General features: G+C 35.0%; 1 protein-coding gene across 1 annotated transcript in view; it reads left to right on the top strand.

The window, feature by feature from the left end:
* LOC123532765 (secernin-3-like) overlaps positions 1–15,317 on the top strand; it is a 66,675-nt gene that overhangs the window by 39,294 nt on the left and 12,064 nt on the right. Inside the window, 3 exon segments of the mRNA XM_053517788.1 lie at positions 12,511–12,577; positions 12,580–12,663; positions 14,195–14,382. Coding sequence (XP_053373763.1) covers positions 12,518–12,577; positions 12,580–12,663; positions 14,195–14,382 — 332 coding nt within the window. The 5' untranslated portion in view covers positions 12,511–12,517.

The following is a 15,317-nucleotide window of genomic DNA, read 5'->3' as shown; positions in this document are numbered from 1 at the left end:
AAGTTTTTTTATCTTTGAAAAGGCATAATTTTAGTTTTTGTTATTAGTTTAATTACAATGTTATTACTCCTAGCAACCTTCAAAAAGCGTAGGTTGTGTGTGCGGAATCCGGTTAAGTATGATATAGTTCAGAAAAAAAAAAGATTCAGAACTATTTTCATACACTGCGTTCATAGATATTAGATCAACTTTGCATATTAGTGCAAGATTCAGTTTGGGCTAGTTGCTGCTTTGCTGCTTGTTTTCTACAAATACCGTTCCGGAAAATAAAAAGTAGAATCAGAGTAGACGGTAGCATCAAGATAGGGAGAAGAACAACAGCGGGTCGACTTAAGAAAGTTGAAGCTTACGAATTGTGATTTTCTCGTTGACCGTTCCAAGGCAGGCGGTGAGCACTGTGTTTCATCTTCATATTTGAGTAAGAGCAGATGAGAAATAGGTTAAGGATCTTGACGCCAAATAGCTATACTCAGCGAAAGTAGTCTTGTAAATAGCACTATAAGTATTTTTTTGTGTTCATGGTGCGCATCATTTAATTTGTTTTGTAGCAAGGTGGTATTATTTAATTTGTTTTGTAGCAAGGTGGGCACTGGAGCTTAAATTAAAGAACTTCTCCTCATCATGAATCACTTGATGGATCTTCATCAAACTTACACTTTAGAACTATTGTACGGTCTTTTCTTGTTAGGTGTAAGCATAAAAAACTCAAATAACTTCTCATGAAGCACTTGATCGATCTTCATCAAACTTTGTCCGTAGCAACATTGTAAGGCACTCTCCCAATTCTTTTAAAAGGGTAACCTGGCTTTTTTATTGGCCGCAAGAGCTAGAAATAGAAAATAAAACTATGAACAACTTCTTATGAACCAATTGATGGATCTTCATTAAACTTCACTGTAGTATCATCATCGTATGGGCCTCTCTTAAAACTGTTTAAATGGTGGCACTTGACTCCCTTTTAGGGGACGCTAGAACAAAAAAGCTATAAATGACATCTTCTTATGAACAGCACAATGGATCCACTTTAGACCTGGTATTTGGCATCATTATAAGGTCCTCTCCACATTTTGTTCAAGGGGGAGAGGGATGGGGTGGGGTTGTAGGGCCCACTAGAGCAATAAATAGGATTACCTTTAAAAAACAATTTGATGAACCACTTGCTGGATCTCCGTGTCGCCATATTTAGTTCCTATCTTCATTTCATAGAAAGGCACTTGGCCTCTTTTGGGGGACCACTATAGCTAAAAAAGGAAATACGTTAAAACATTTTTATCTGGGGAAGAGTTTAATCTGGTATAATCTGGAATGATATATGGGGCTACTAGAAATCGAAAAAGAAAAGCTTGGTGGATCTTCATAAATCCTGATTCATAGAATCCCTGTAAGATTCTTCCTCAAATTTGTCCGAATGGGGGCACTTGACCTGTTTTCTATTTTTATACGCCAGGTCAAGGATACTTGAGTGACTTAGTATTACTATGGCCCTCTTGTTCACATTGTTGCCAAGGATGTAACAGTAAGTGTACTGAGTAGGTCCAAGGAGGAAAAGAACGCAGAAGGGGAAAAGAGAAGGAATCGAGTAATAAAATGGGTGCTGTGGTGCAAAGAGCCATTAAATGAGAGAGATAGAATTGCTACAAGGCAATGATTGCTGCATCGAAAATGTCTTTGATAGAAAACTTTGAATGCAAATACACAATACATGGTTTGCTAGTTAATGCAGTGGCTGTTACTTTATAATTTTAGTGGCAGACACTGAAACGTTAATATACTTATTGTCTTTTCAAGAACGATCAACAACAATTAAAACTGGCAATAAAAATGTATAAGTAGGAGATGTTTACCTAACTCTGCAATCTGACACTATGCAGTTTAACGCAAAACATTTAATCTCCGTCTTTAAGTATGAACACGTGTGTACTTTATGATGTGGTAATATAGTGTTGCTTTTTGTATTAAAATGCTTGTGTTACATTAATATTACCGGAAATTATTTTGCAAGTTAGTTTATTTGAAGTAGTTCTATAGTAAAAGTAAGTAAGTAAGTGAGAGGTTTTTGTGTACACAGCTGCTTGTATAGAGCATTGTTAATAAATAAATTTCTAAAGCATGTTGAAACTTTAACAAATGATGTTTTATGGATTACACATACTGCTAGTTGTAAAAGGCGGTGAAGGTGGTTTTAACCCCAAGTGCCTGTAGGAAAACGTTTAAAACTAGGTATTATTAAGACAAATTCCAGTAAAATATAAATAATGAATACAGGATTTGTAATTTGTTCCAATCTTGTTGATTTCTTCAGAATGTTGAATCTAAGTGAGCATGCCCAGTCTATTGATGTATTAGGAAAAAATCTACCCATCATTCTGAAAACACAATAAACAGTACAGAGTAAAACTTCATTTATAAACAAGTTTTAATTCATTTATTTCTTATAATGACATCGCTTCGATAACGATGGTTGTCTACTGTATCCTATCGAGATCGAAAAAGGTTCTTTCAAACCACAAACGTTAGACCACCTTTCAATTTAGCAAACTATTTCGGTTCAGGTGGTTCTAATACTCCCGCTTTCATTGCTTTGAGTACTGTTTAATCTATTATCACAACTTCTTCACGTTTTCTTTTGGAAGTTTTTATGATACTCATACCCCATCACCTCAGACCCTCTCTCACAATTCCAATTAGTGTTAAACACTGGCAGTTGCTATTTACTAATAATTTACTATGTTCAAAGAACCACGTGCTCGCCTGAAGATGTAATAATTGCTTTGCCAAGAAAATTAAACACTAAACAGACAAATAAAAAATTCATTTATCGTTAATAAGGAATTAACTCTGGTTTTTATTACGTAGTTTAATAACAATGTAATTATCTCTATCAGTCTTCACGCAGTATGAAATAATTAAACAGTATTGTAGAGATACCTTCAAAACTATTTTTATACATTGCTTTTATAATAAATTATACAAATGTATTATTGCAACTTATGTTTCTTAGTTGGTTTGTCAATTGTTTTCTTCACAAATTTAAGAGATGGAATGATTTAAACAATCGCTTAAGAGATATAGAGTAAGAGGTGAAGAATGAGTAATAGGGTCGGAACCGCTGCTCAGCGTAATATGTCAGATATTTGCGAAAGACTTATAAATGCTGTAATAAGTATATTATTTTTGTGCTAATGATGCACAATGTAACGCATACAAGTTAACGCATTGGATTGCATTTTAATTACATTCACAGACATCTCCTGTATAGCGAGCATTGCTAGATAAAATAAAGAAATGATCTTGAGGTAACTGTCCGGCATTATGTATCGTTCCATATAATAAACATTGCTTCCTTTTTAGCATTGTATAAACAGCATTATATTTAAGGTGTTCCTAATATCCCAACAGCAAATAAAGCTGTTAGAGAATGATCATGAATTTACTTTTGATTGTATTGGAATGTGTTTTTGTCTAACATATAGATAATGTTGATGGATCACATGCATAGATAATAATATGTTATTGTTGATAACACTACATCAATGAACAAGTTTTAGACATTTACAGTATCAGTTTTATGCTTTGCTTGTTGTTTTTTGAGTAAATCTTATTCATATATCGAATCATATTACACAGCGTATTCAAGTGTTCTCCTGACGATATAACCAAAGATACTTTTTGCCTTAAAGAATGTTTCTCCGCATCTGTTTCAGGAGATGAAGTTTTCAGTAACCAGCTGAAACAATCTTGAAACAGAGAGAATTTAGTAATTTCCGTTACCTATTTTAATTGCAGTTTAATGGAAAATTGCGTTAGATCTTATACATCCGCTTTCATCTTCGAGAATTCTTTGAAAGTGTATACGGCAAATGTCATTAGTTGTTCAAGCAGAGCTTTATTATTCCCTGATGAAGGCATGTAGTCGAAACGTTGGAATATTAATTAACTGTAAATTGACTGTATGTTTGGTTTTTATCCACTACATTATTTGAAAGCAGATCTCCTGTAATAATTAGCATTGCCTTACTGAATATTAGACTTTAATTCGGGTTACCTCAGTCGCCGGCTGTGACGAGAGGAATGTTTGTATGTAGTCAATAAGGTATTGATCATGCGCATTCTCCTGGGTTGATATGTTACAGCGTGTGTGGCTTTGATACATGATTGGATTTAATTGTACAGGAATTTATAGTACGTCATATGCTGTAATTTATTTCCTTTAGTTTCATATAGTGTATACATTATTGAATCGTTACGTGCATGTTCATGTTTCGTGTTTATTTATGGCTTTTGTATAGGTTATTTCATAGCAGGTCTCTGGTTACATGTATATAATTGTTTGTTTTCTTATAGCTTCTATTCTAAGAACGAACATATGGGTATGTGGAAACGTGTTTTGCAAACGAGATTATCAAAAGACATTAGATGAACTTCAGTTTCTAAGTGTATGCAGTGTTTGGTATTTGGTAACTTTAGTGGCAAACAGTTAAAAGATGAAACATGTTTTGTCTTCAAAAACAATGAACAAATACTTAAACTGGCATGGTGAGTAGTGTTTATCTTACCGCTATGTACATCAATGTGATCCATTTGAATCTGCTTTGGTAATAACAAAGAAGCAAATGACGACATGTTGTACTAAATATTTCCAATTTTCTTTTATCATTAGGAGCCTTTGTAAACACATGTACGAGTAGGAGATCTTTACATAACTCGGCATATCGACACAAAGTATTCAGACTTCGTTATAAGAAAGATTGAACACGTGCATACTTTAAGATGTGGTAACGGCGTACTAGTCTTTTGTATTAAAATGTTACACTAGTTGTACAGAAAAATATTTTGCAAGTTAGTTTATTTTAAGCAGTATATCGGCAAAGGTCAGTGGGATTGTGTACTGGGGTTTTACAAACAAAATTGTTTTAAAACATATTGGCATTTTAGTAAAGTATGTTTTGATTGGACTACCTGTGCTCGTGGCATTTTTAATGCAATATCTTATTCAGGGTCGGTGAAGAGGAACTTGACCTAAAGTGCATGTGGGGAAAAAATAAAAATTATCTATAATTAAAACAAAAAAGGAATAAAATATATAATATTGAATACAGGACTTGTCATGTTCCGAAATTGTTGATTTCATAAGAATGTTTATCTGAGTGAGCAAGCCTAGACTGGTGATATATTTAGAAATAGAATATATCCATCAATTTGGAAACAATAAACAGTGCATGACACAACTCTATCAACAACATTAGTATCTTTTTGCTCATTTGTTTTTGTATAGATTTTCGATGCATGGTGTTTAAGGTGCTCTGTGCTTCTGGGAAATCTACCCTTACCTTTTATCCTTTATATAATTAAAGGTTATTATCTTTGTATCGGGAAATATATGCACGAGTTCTGCAGCGGAAATATTACGCGACATAAGGAGAGCAAGATTCTTCCGCTAAAGAACGAGTACAAATTTCCCGATACATAGACAATTACCGTTTTATTACATACGTATTTGCACGTATTAATATAATATAAATATTATGAATTTGTTCAATAGCCTGAATAAGATTGACAATACTGAACTAATAAAATATTAATGCAACGGCACGACATGTCGAGAACGAAAAATGTTCTTCCAAACCACAAACATGTAGACGTAACGGTTTCAATTAAGACGCTTCCTGTCAATAATGTTAACTGGAGACCGTACTAAAGTACTTATTGTGTAGTAAACGTATAAGCCTAATAAGTTATGTTATCAGGTGGGACATTTCTGTTAATCACGGCGTATTGCAAACTGAATATATCCAGTTAACTCTCAAATAATAATAATATCCCGCTGTATTATTACCTACATTTACACCCCATATCTACAAAAAGGCCAAAAATATATCAGTTGTTGTTTGTACTGACAGGTACTATTTCACATTTGTTTCCCTCCTAGAGATTTTCCCAAAAAAATGGAAGAGAAAATACGACTTCAAATTTCCATACACTACCCGTGATAAGAAGAATAAGTTAATGTTTTCAATTGACATTCCAGGCGACCCTTATCAAGAAACCAAAATAATTATACACAAAACACACAGGGTAAACAGAACAGGTGAGGGCAAAACAGGAAGACATTTCAAGCAATAGATCCATTTCTATCAGAGCCTCCTGACAGGGAAAACAAGTCAGTTGTCGGTGGATTGTCACCTTATATATGTTCCTGCGAAGTGACATTATCATATTTTTTTTATTTGCTAAGATAACCTTTGCAAAAAACTTCCTGACCTACATGTTTTGTAAGTTTCATAATACAGCAGAAATCCTTGTTTATAAATAATCCAAAGAAGCAACAACACCTATATAAATATAACAAGAACCTCATTTCGCAAAACAAGCCATCCTATAATGAAATAAAACAACATGTTTTAATGAAAGTATCAAGTAATATTAGCCCAAATTACTTTATCACAATTTTATCAGAAACTCATTTATCTCTATCTGGAGAATCAAGCAGCGTTCTTCTTCAAGCACTATGAATGGATTTGTGGTAGAAGCGCAAATCTTAAAGTGGCTACTTCTTTTTCGAATCATTTGTCCAACGCCCTGTATCAAGTGTTACAAGTTAACATTTTATGTTTAGCCAAAATATAAACTTAACGAAACTTCGAACGCCCCTTCAGCATCTTTGACAATAATTTACACATATTAACTAAAGTTAGTTTTTAGCTCACCTGTCACATAGTGACAGGGTGATCTTTTGTGATCGCCCTTCGTCCGTCGTCCGTCCACAATTTCTTGTCTTCACGATAGTGGTTTCATTTATGATTTTATTTTAACCAAACTTGCACACAACTTGTATCACCATAAGATCTTGATTCCTTTCTTGAACTGGCCAGATCCCATTATGGGTTCCAGAGTTATGGCCCCTGAAAGGGCCAAAATCGGCTATTTTGACCTTGACTGCATAATAGCAGCTTTATTTAAGATTTGATTTTTACCCTTTTAACTTGCACACAACTTGTATCACCATAAGATCTTGGTTCTTTTCTTGAACTGGTCAGATTCTGTCATGGGCCCCAGAGTTATGGCCCCTGATAGGGCCAGAATTAGCTATTTTGACCTTTTCTGCACAATAGCAGCTTCATTTATGATTTGAATTTAATCAAACTTGTATAAAACTTGTGTCACCATAAGCTCTCGATTCCATTCTTGAACCGGCCAGATCCCATAATGGGTTTCAGAGTTATGGCCCCTGAAAGGGCCAAAATTAGCTATTTTGACCTTGTCTGCGCAATTGCAGCTTCAGTTATGATTGTTTTTAACCAAACTTGCACACAACTTGTATCACCACAAGATCTTGATTCCTTTTTTGAACTGGCCAGATTCCATTATTGGTTCCAGAGTTATGACCACTGATAGGGCCAGAATTAGCCATTTTGACCTTGTCTGCACAATAGCAGCTTCATTTATTTTTTGAATTTAATCAAACTTGCACAAAAACTTGCGTCACCATAAGATCTCGGTTCCTTTCTTGAACCGGCCAGATCCCAAAATGGGTTTCAGAGTTATGGCCCCTGAAAGGGCCAAAATTAGATATTTTGATATTGTCTGCGCAATAGTAGCTTCATTTATGATTTGATTTTAACCAAACTTGCACACAACTTGTATCACCATAAGATCTCGATTCCTTTTTATACGCCCTAAGGGACGTGTTATGTTATCGCCTCGGTGTCCGTCTGTATGTCTGTCTGTTGGTTAGCAATTTCCCTTCCGATCTGTAACTCTTGAACCCCTTGAAGGATTTCAAAGAAACCTGGCACAAATGTTCCCCTCATCGAAACGATGTGCAGAGCGCATGTTTCGGATGGCTCACTTCAAGGTCAAGGTCACACTTAGGGGTCAAAGGTCATGACTTTGTTTTGTATATTGCTCTGCATTTGTGTTGCATTGCAGTGCTCTTGTTTTTATTTGGCAGGTCCTTCTTTTGTTCACTTACAATATTTTTTTAAATTACTTCCCTTTTATGTTACTATAAATAGCTTATTTAGTAACTTTTTTATTATCGGTCTTAGGGAAAAACCGAGAACACTTTCCTGTGGTACACCATGGATGGTACCTTATTTATATGTGTATTTTGAAATATCTGTACCTTCAAGAAAATTTCAACTATATTTTCCCATGATTCTTTTGATTGATCTTGATTATGATTTCTTGACCTTGTCCTTAAGTGCAATGTTGACAGGTGAGCGATATAGGGCCATTATGGCCCTCTTGTTTAAAAAAATTCACCTATTTAGAAACATGTTTAAAAAAGACATTGAAATTTCATCAGAGTCAAAAGATGATATGATACCCTTTTATATTATACTGTCTCAACACAATTTTAAAACAGCCAAAAACAACACATCAAAATCTAGAATTAAGAAACGTGCGAATTTCGATAAAAGGCAGTAAAATCATGACAAAAGAAACTTCTGTTTTCCGGCCATATATTAGGACAAAGTTTAAGTTTGGTTTGATATTTGATAAAATTGAGTGTTTTTTTCGACATTTTCTAACACGTTTGTACGAAAACAGACGTTTGAGACAAAAATAACTATACAAAAGGCATACGAGATATCCTTTCCACACCTGTAACGTAATAAAAAGTTTAAGTGTCTGATGGCCCTTTCACGCTTCCTTGGAAGCAACATTTATTACACAAAATTCATTTTGAAATTATTTCTAAAATGTCTAGGTCTGCAGCTCTCACATCCGAGGCATATACTGACACTTTCAGACAACATCAAAAAGGACCTTTTGAAACGATTTGACGAAGTTGCTTACGGACCTCTGTGGGATTTGTGTTTATTCCGAGTTCAAATATTTTTTTCGTACATATCGTGCTAAAGTCCAGGCACTTTCAAAGCGTCAGAAAGTGCTACAAATTGACTCTCCATTAGCAAAAGAAAAGTCCACGCGCATACATTTGGACCCCTGCGAGTGACCTCTGACTACCGACCAATGCAAATTCGACTTTCATTTTCAAGTTTAGCCTGTCTACTTTCATTTTCTTTACTTCCGGAAATAGCTGAAGATCGAGTGACATTATTTTCTGTGTTGTCAAAAACATACCTATGCCTGGTGAGATTGCATGAAAATGTGCCCGGTGTCATAAGGATATATCAGTGAAAGTTCTTTATCCTTATATGTGATATAAAGGCATTAGGTCATTAGTATATTAAACGCACGACCGTGCAGTGTCATTTTAATGGAAGTGACATTTATCCTTATACATGTATGTGATAAAAACTATATTGGGAACAGAATTTCCTTATGATAAATTTGATATATTTGAGGAAGCATCTCCTTTAATTTCTGACGTCAGCATCAGATATAAAAAGCCTTTGTTCGTTTTTATTAAGTTTATTTTAACACTTTTTTGATAAGAGGAAGTTTCCAGTTTTGTAAACAAAAACTGATATTTTAAACTCTCAGATACTCGAAAAAACAAACGTCTACGAAAAACAAGTTGTTTCTTGGTTTTGTTCTACATATAAGTAAGTATAACATCATCAAAACTCTCTAAACAAACGGTTTTTTTATTTGCTAATAATTTACTTTATTCAAAGATCACGTGCTCCCTTGAGGAAGTGGTAGTTGCTTTGCCTACTTGATAGACAAGTACAATTTCCTTCACCTCTTAAAAGAAATGATAATGTTTTTTGTTACGCAGTTTAATTATATATGTAATTAAACAAAGCAACATTTTAAAAGCATATCATAAATATGCGTAATTCGGTTAAGTATGAAATAATTCAGAGAGATAGTAGAGGTATTATATCTTAAGAACTATTTCTTACTTTGCTTTCATGATTATGTCCTCATCGGTATTATTTCAACTATTTATTCTAAGTGTGCTATCTTGTTTTGTTTTGTTTTGTTTTGTTTTGTTACCACTACCGCTAATTATCAATACAACTGTCCCTTCGCAAAATATTTCATCACAAATATGAAAGCAATTTATTTATAGGATGTATGGTTCTAATTCTAACAGAATCTTAATCACTTTAGTCTTTTAACTTTGAACAGATTCAGATTTCAGAGCTGTCTATGGTTGCAACGGACGTTACTTTTAATATACAAGAGGCACAAGTTGATTTATATCACATGCTAAATATTTTAAATGTCTGTCAATTGGAAATCTATTCAAGAAGCAAGAACTGTAATGTAGACGTAAGCAGAGAATCTGGGAGTATTTAGAACGTGGGAGGAACCAGCGAGTCACAGGGATTGGACTTCTGCTAGTTCAAGCCTCCAACTGGTGGTTTCGTTTGTCACTGACCGTTCGAAGGCGATGCCCACGACGTTCTTTCTTCTTGTCATATGTACAAACCCTGTTGAGACCTAGTAATCTGAAATGGGAATTCCTTATTTTTTTCTTCGTATTTACACAGGAAATTCAGAAATTCAGAAATCTTCATTCTCTTAGATCTAATTTCAAGTGTCAGAAATAAGAGATTTTGTGAACCCTTCAGAAAGCGCCGTTAAAGATAATTTTATTGCATTTTAACGGGCTTTAATGACTGATGTCGGCCTATCTTCATGTATGTTTGTCTGCTTGTTACTTCCGTGATTTTATTATTGCATTCAGTTCTATATTTGTTTATATGTGCTCAGTCAGTGTGCACATGTTGACAGTTGCACATGTGGTGGTGTTGCAGTGGTTCTGCGTTCTGTTAATTTGACTTTTGTGAATATAGGCATGTACTGTACTTGGGTTAAATTATATTTTACATGACCGAAGAGCAATCACTTAAGGAAAGAGGAACAAATTTTAGAACAATCCGAAAGGGGGGAGCCGCCAGGTGTAGTAGCGAAAACCATTATGATTGGGAGCGTTAACCGTTAAGTGAAAAATGAGAATTATGAAATAATATCGAAAGAAGTGAGAGCTATCTAAGAAAAGTTATCTCTGATGGTCATGTGCCTGAGCTAACCAATTGGAAGGCAGAAATTAAAGAGTGCACCGAACAAGTGAAGCAGACAGTTGGAATATTTAGAATTTATTAACTGAACAGAAGAAATTATGAAGTGCGGGTAACACACGCAGCACACACAACTTTTATAAAATTTGTGAAGTGGATGGAAAAAGGTGCACACGGAGTGCGCGGACCAAGAGTAGCAAACAGTTTGAATATATTTTATTTATTGCGGAAGACAAACTATAGAGAGTACGGAATAAAAATAGCAAACAATGAAAACATTTATAATCTGTTTCGCCGACCTACTGATGGGTACTAATTGAAACTGACAAGGGGTAATATTCATGTGTTCTTCATTTCATTACTGTGTTTAAATCACTCTTTTCTTGTCTCAAAATTACACGGAGAATTGTTAGTAATCAAAACAAATAATTTATGTTATTAGTTAAAAATAGGACTTTAATGAGAACGTAATTCAATAATGCCAAAGAACTATTTAGGATAATTGAAAATCGTGCCGAAGTCATTAACTCCCATATCTATTTGAAATATTTGCTGCACAAAGGAAATATTTTACGTAGTATTTTCTATCTGTACAATTGCCAACTGCACGATTTTCTCGATATATTCAGTGTATAACTCATTGTTTCCTGGAAATCAGGCTTTCAAATCACAACCAATTGTAGTTGGAACGAATTGTTAAAGTAGAGACAGACTGGCTTCAATATGGTATCATGTTGTGAGATAGTTCGCTTTGTGTTCCAGTCTTTCATTCATTACCGGTATGTAGTGTTTATGTTTTGTTAATGTGTATTTTGTACTGTAGAAGGAAATATTATAAGAGAATAAATTTGCGAACAGTGAAAGTGCATGCTTGGTAGGCATCTCCTCTAGAGGTTCGCACTTTTACGGCACAACTTTTATTCTCTCAAAACATTGATAAATTAAAAGCGTTACAAACTTCCTGACATATGATTTTTGCAAAAAGACCCAGATAAATTACATACAGTATTCGTGCAGACTGCAGTGAACCGTTCGTAACGCTTTTGGAAAAACGGAGAAAATTAACATTCATCTTGCTTTTTTACCAAGTTCTAACACTTATTTTCACTTAATTTGAATGTGAGACTCTGGGGAAAATATTTCTTGCCTTATCTTCAGCTCAAATTAGTTACTGTGCGCATTTGTGCGCTGATATATATTGAATTGACGAGAGCTTGGCTTCTTTAAGGATTATTATAAATTTCTTTCTTTTTTAAGGTTACTTGCGTCCCTAATTTCATTATATATATGTGGAAATTGTATGTCATATGGGATTATTATAAGTGCAATTTTAATACCAAGATGAGGATATGGCGTCCACAACAATTATTTACTGGCATGAATGATGTTATTTATGTATGTTTAAGGTGATATCCCGTTTACTCTTCTTATCGTACTACAGTCGCCATTTTCTCTTATATAAACTTTAAAGCATTTGTTATCTCCGTACATGAATAAAACGTAATTTTAATATGGACAGAAGTGTATTCAAATATTTCCGTGGTTAAAGACTGTTATCTCATTTCAGTTAAAACATGTCGGACATCCTGGTTGTATTGCCGCCGTTAACGACCGATAACTGTGTTCTATTTGCAAAAAAAACTCCGACCGACCACCGACAGAAGTTCAAGAAGTCGTTTACTTTCCGTCGGTGGATCATGCAACGGGATCAAAACTTCACGTAAGTCATTTCTACGCATTCTTTGTCCTGTGGTCATAGTTTAGAGAATTGGGCATTAATTAAACCAAAACATTTACAGGAAAAGTCAAACTGCACGCAGAAGTTGCTTCCCTTCAGCTTCAGAAATATCTACCTATAGGTAAGGGAGATTACTGCGTAGAAGATTGAAGAAAAGAACCATTATTTTATTAGTCCAATTTCTTTATTTGTAAAGCATCAGCTTCAAATACTTATGCGGCATTATCGTTAATTTAACACATTTAAATGCACAACAACCGAAACTTGCTTGTATAAAACATTCATCAAACTCACACTATGCATAAGGCCGCTTTAAAATCCACATTCTAGAAACAAATCTGTTCGCGAATATGTTATAAAAATTGTCTTTTTCCATTATGAAAACTTGTGTGAGGTCGAAAGTTTTCCAATCAGTCTAGTAAAAAGATCAAGCAGACGACCCTACCCCTTTATTTGCCGACTTTTCTAAGTATATTCTGAAGTTTTGAAAAACTAGGGTTTAAGGAAATTTTACATTGTAAAAAAATAATCCGAACGTGCAGAACTACCTGAAGGCCAAACATAACTGTTGTAGCTGCTTTGGCATTAATTTTGCTGATTAAGTACGAAGACATAGCTTTTTATTATAGATCATACTTTTTCTGTCTTTAGTTCAGTTGTCCTCTATTTCCGACCATGAATGATACGGTTTAATATTGACCACACGAGCGTTCGTGTAGATTTTTTTTAAATTAATTTACTACCTGTCATCACACGATTTGTTTCAAAAGTCCTAAAATTCGACTTCCTTCGGGATCATTGATTTCAATTCATTTAGGTTTGAAGATTGAATACTGCTTAAGCCGGTGCTAGAGGGCGTGGGCAGTGTTGCATTTTACATTACTGCTCATGAACAGACTCAATCAAACCGAGTCAGCAATTTTCACTGTTTGCCTTGTTCTCGGTGCTTCCGAGGGATCTACTTTCCAGATTTTATTTCATGCATTAATTTGTTTTGCGTCATATTAAAATCTAATTTAGTCTTTTCCTGCAGAAAACATTTTCCCAGTTATCTGATGTGGTAGCGATTTGGAAAATAAAAATGTCTCATGTCTGTCAAAGGAAATCATTGATATTTCAAGCTTTGAGGGATATGTCAACACGTGATTATGTCAACACGTGATAGTAAATCACTCTTCACTGTTTTTCATTCTTCAGCCGGAACTGAAACAATTATTATTGTACCGAATATAAATAAAATCCTGGGCCAAAATCGATGACATGAGACTGTTTATGAATACCAGCTTCTTGAATACCAGCCGCTTGTTGAAAGCTGCAGTCAATTTTCCGTAACAACAAGAATTCATAATAACATATGTATCATTTAAGCAAGATTTTGTTTACTTATTTTCAAGTTCAGTTCGGTGCCCAATGGTTATATCTGCAGTCAGGTAATTGATTAGACTTATTTAATTTTACTATGCACTCGTACCAGGTGTTATATCTTTATAAAAATGTTCTTTTTTCCTTTCAGTGTACTTTTATTGAAATCGACCAGGTGAGCCATACACATGCGATAGTACTGAGTAAGCCCGCTTGGTGCTGGGGCGCCGAGATGGGAGCAAATGAGCATGGTGTTTGTATCGGTAACACCGCCGTATGGACAAAATTATGCCACCCTGGTGACCATGAGGAGAAACTTACTGGCTGTGATTTTGTCAGGTAGGTAAAAGTGACTTTAAGATTGATGACTTAATACAAACACTTTATATTTATTTTGTTGGGTTTAACGTCGCACCGGCGCAATTATAGATCATACGGCGACTTTCCAGCTTTGATAGTGGAGGAAGACCCCAGGTGCCCCTCTGTGCATTATTTCATCACGAGCGGGTACTTGGGTAGAACCATCGACCTTCCGTAAGCCAGCTGGATGGCTTCCTCACATGAAAAATTCAACGCCCCCGAGTGAGGGTCGAACCCACATCAATGAGGGGCAAGTGATTTGAAGTTAGCGACTTTAACCACCCGGCCACGGAGGCCCCACAAACACTTTATAAGTGAGAATATGACCATCTATGGAGACAGCCATTTATCTGGCTTACAATGGTTTCTTTTCTAAACAGATATCTAAAATAATGTCTAGAGAGACCCATGGGGCTACCCACCGCCACTTACAACATCTGGAACATGAACGATGCTTATGTTTTACATCACACTTCATTTGTAAAGACAGCTCTATTTATTTCTTGTAACAAGGGAGACTGACAAGTATTTATGCTCTACATCACACTTAAAACAAAGGTATCGTTTACGATCAGCCGTAGGTCCTAACTCTGACAAAAGCGTCCATCTATTTTCAACGACAGAGCGGTATCTTGTTACCTTATCATTTATAGTTGAACGATTTGGTATGAAAAGTATCTTGTGCCAAATCTACCGCTTCACACGGCAAACAAACTGACTTAATGTAAGTTATAAATACCTAATAAAAGCGTTGAGGACAAATTAGAGGTCGAACGAAGGACATGCTTCCATATAAAGCACAAATTACAAACCACAGGGGAAATTCAAAATGGACAGTAAGATAATTTCTTTGTAACGGAAATAGCAGCGCAATAATGCCAGGAAAATTATAGGCTATAACATTAATGTAAGCC

This window comes from Mercenaria mercenaria, chromosome 11 (genome assembly GCF_021730395.1).
Source record: "Mercenaria mercenaria strain notata chromosome 11, MADL_Memer_1, whole genome shotgun sequence".
In the NCBI taxonomy this organism is placed as follows: Eukaryota; Metazoa; Mollusca; class Bivalvia; order Venerida; family Veneridae; genus Mercenaria; species Mercenaria mercenaria.
The sequence above is the reverse complement of the archived record's forward strand: the minus strand, read 5'-3'. Positions and strand labels throughout refer to the sequence as shown.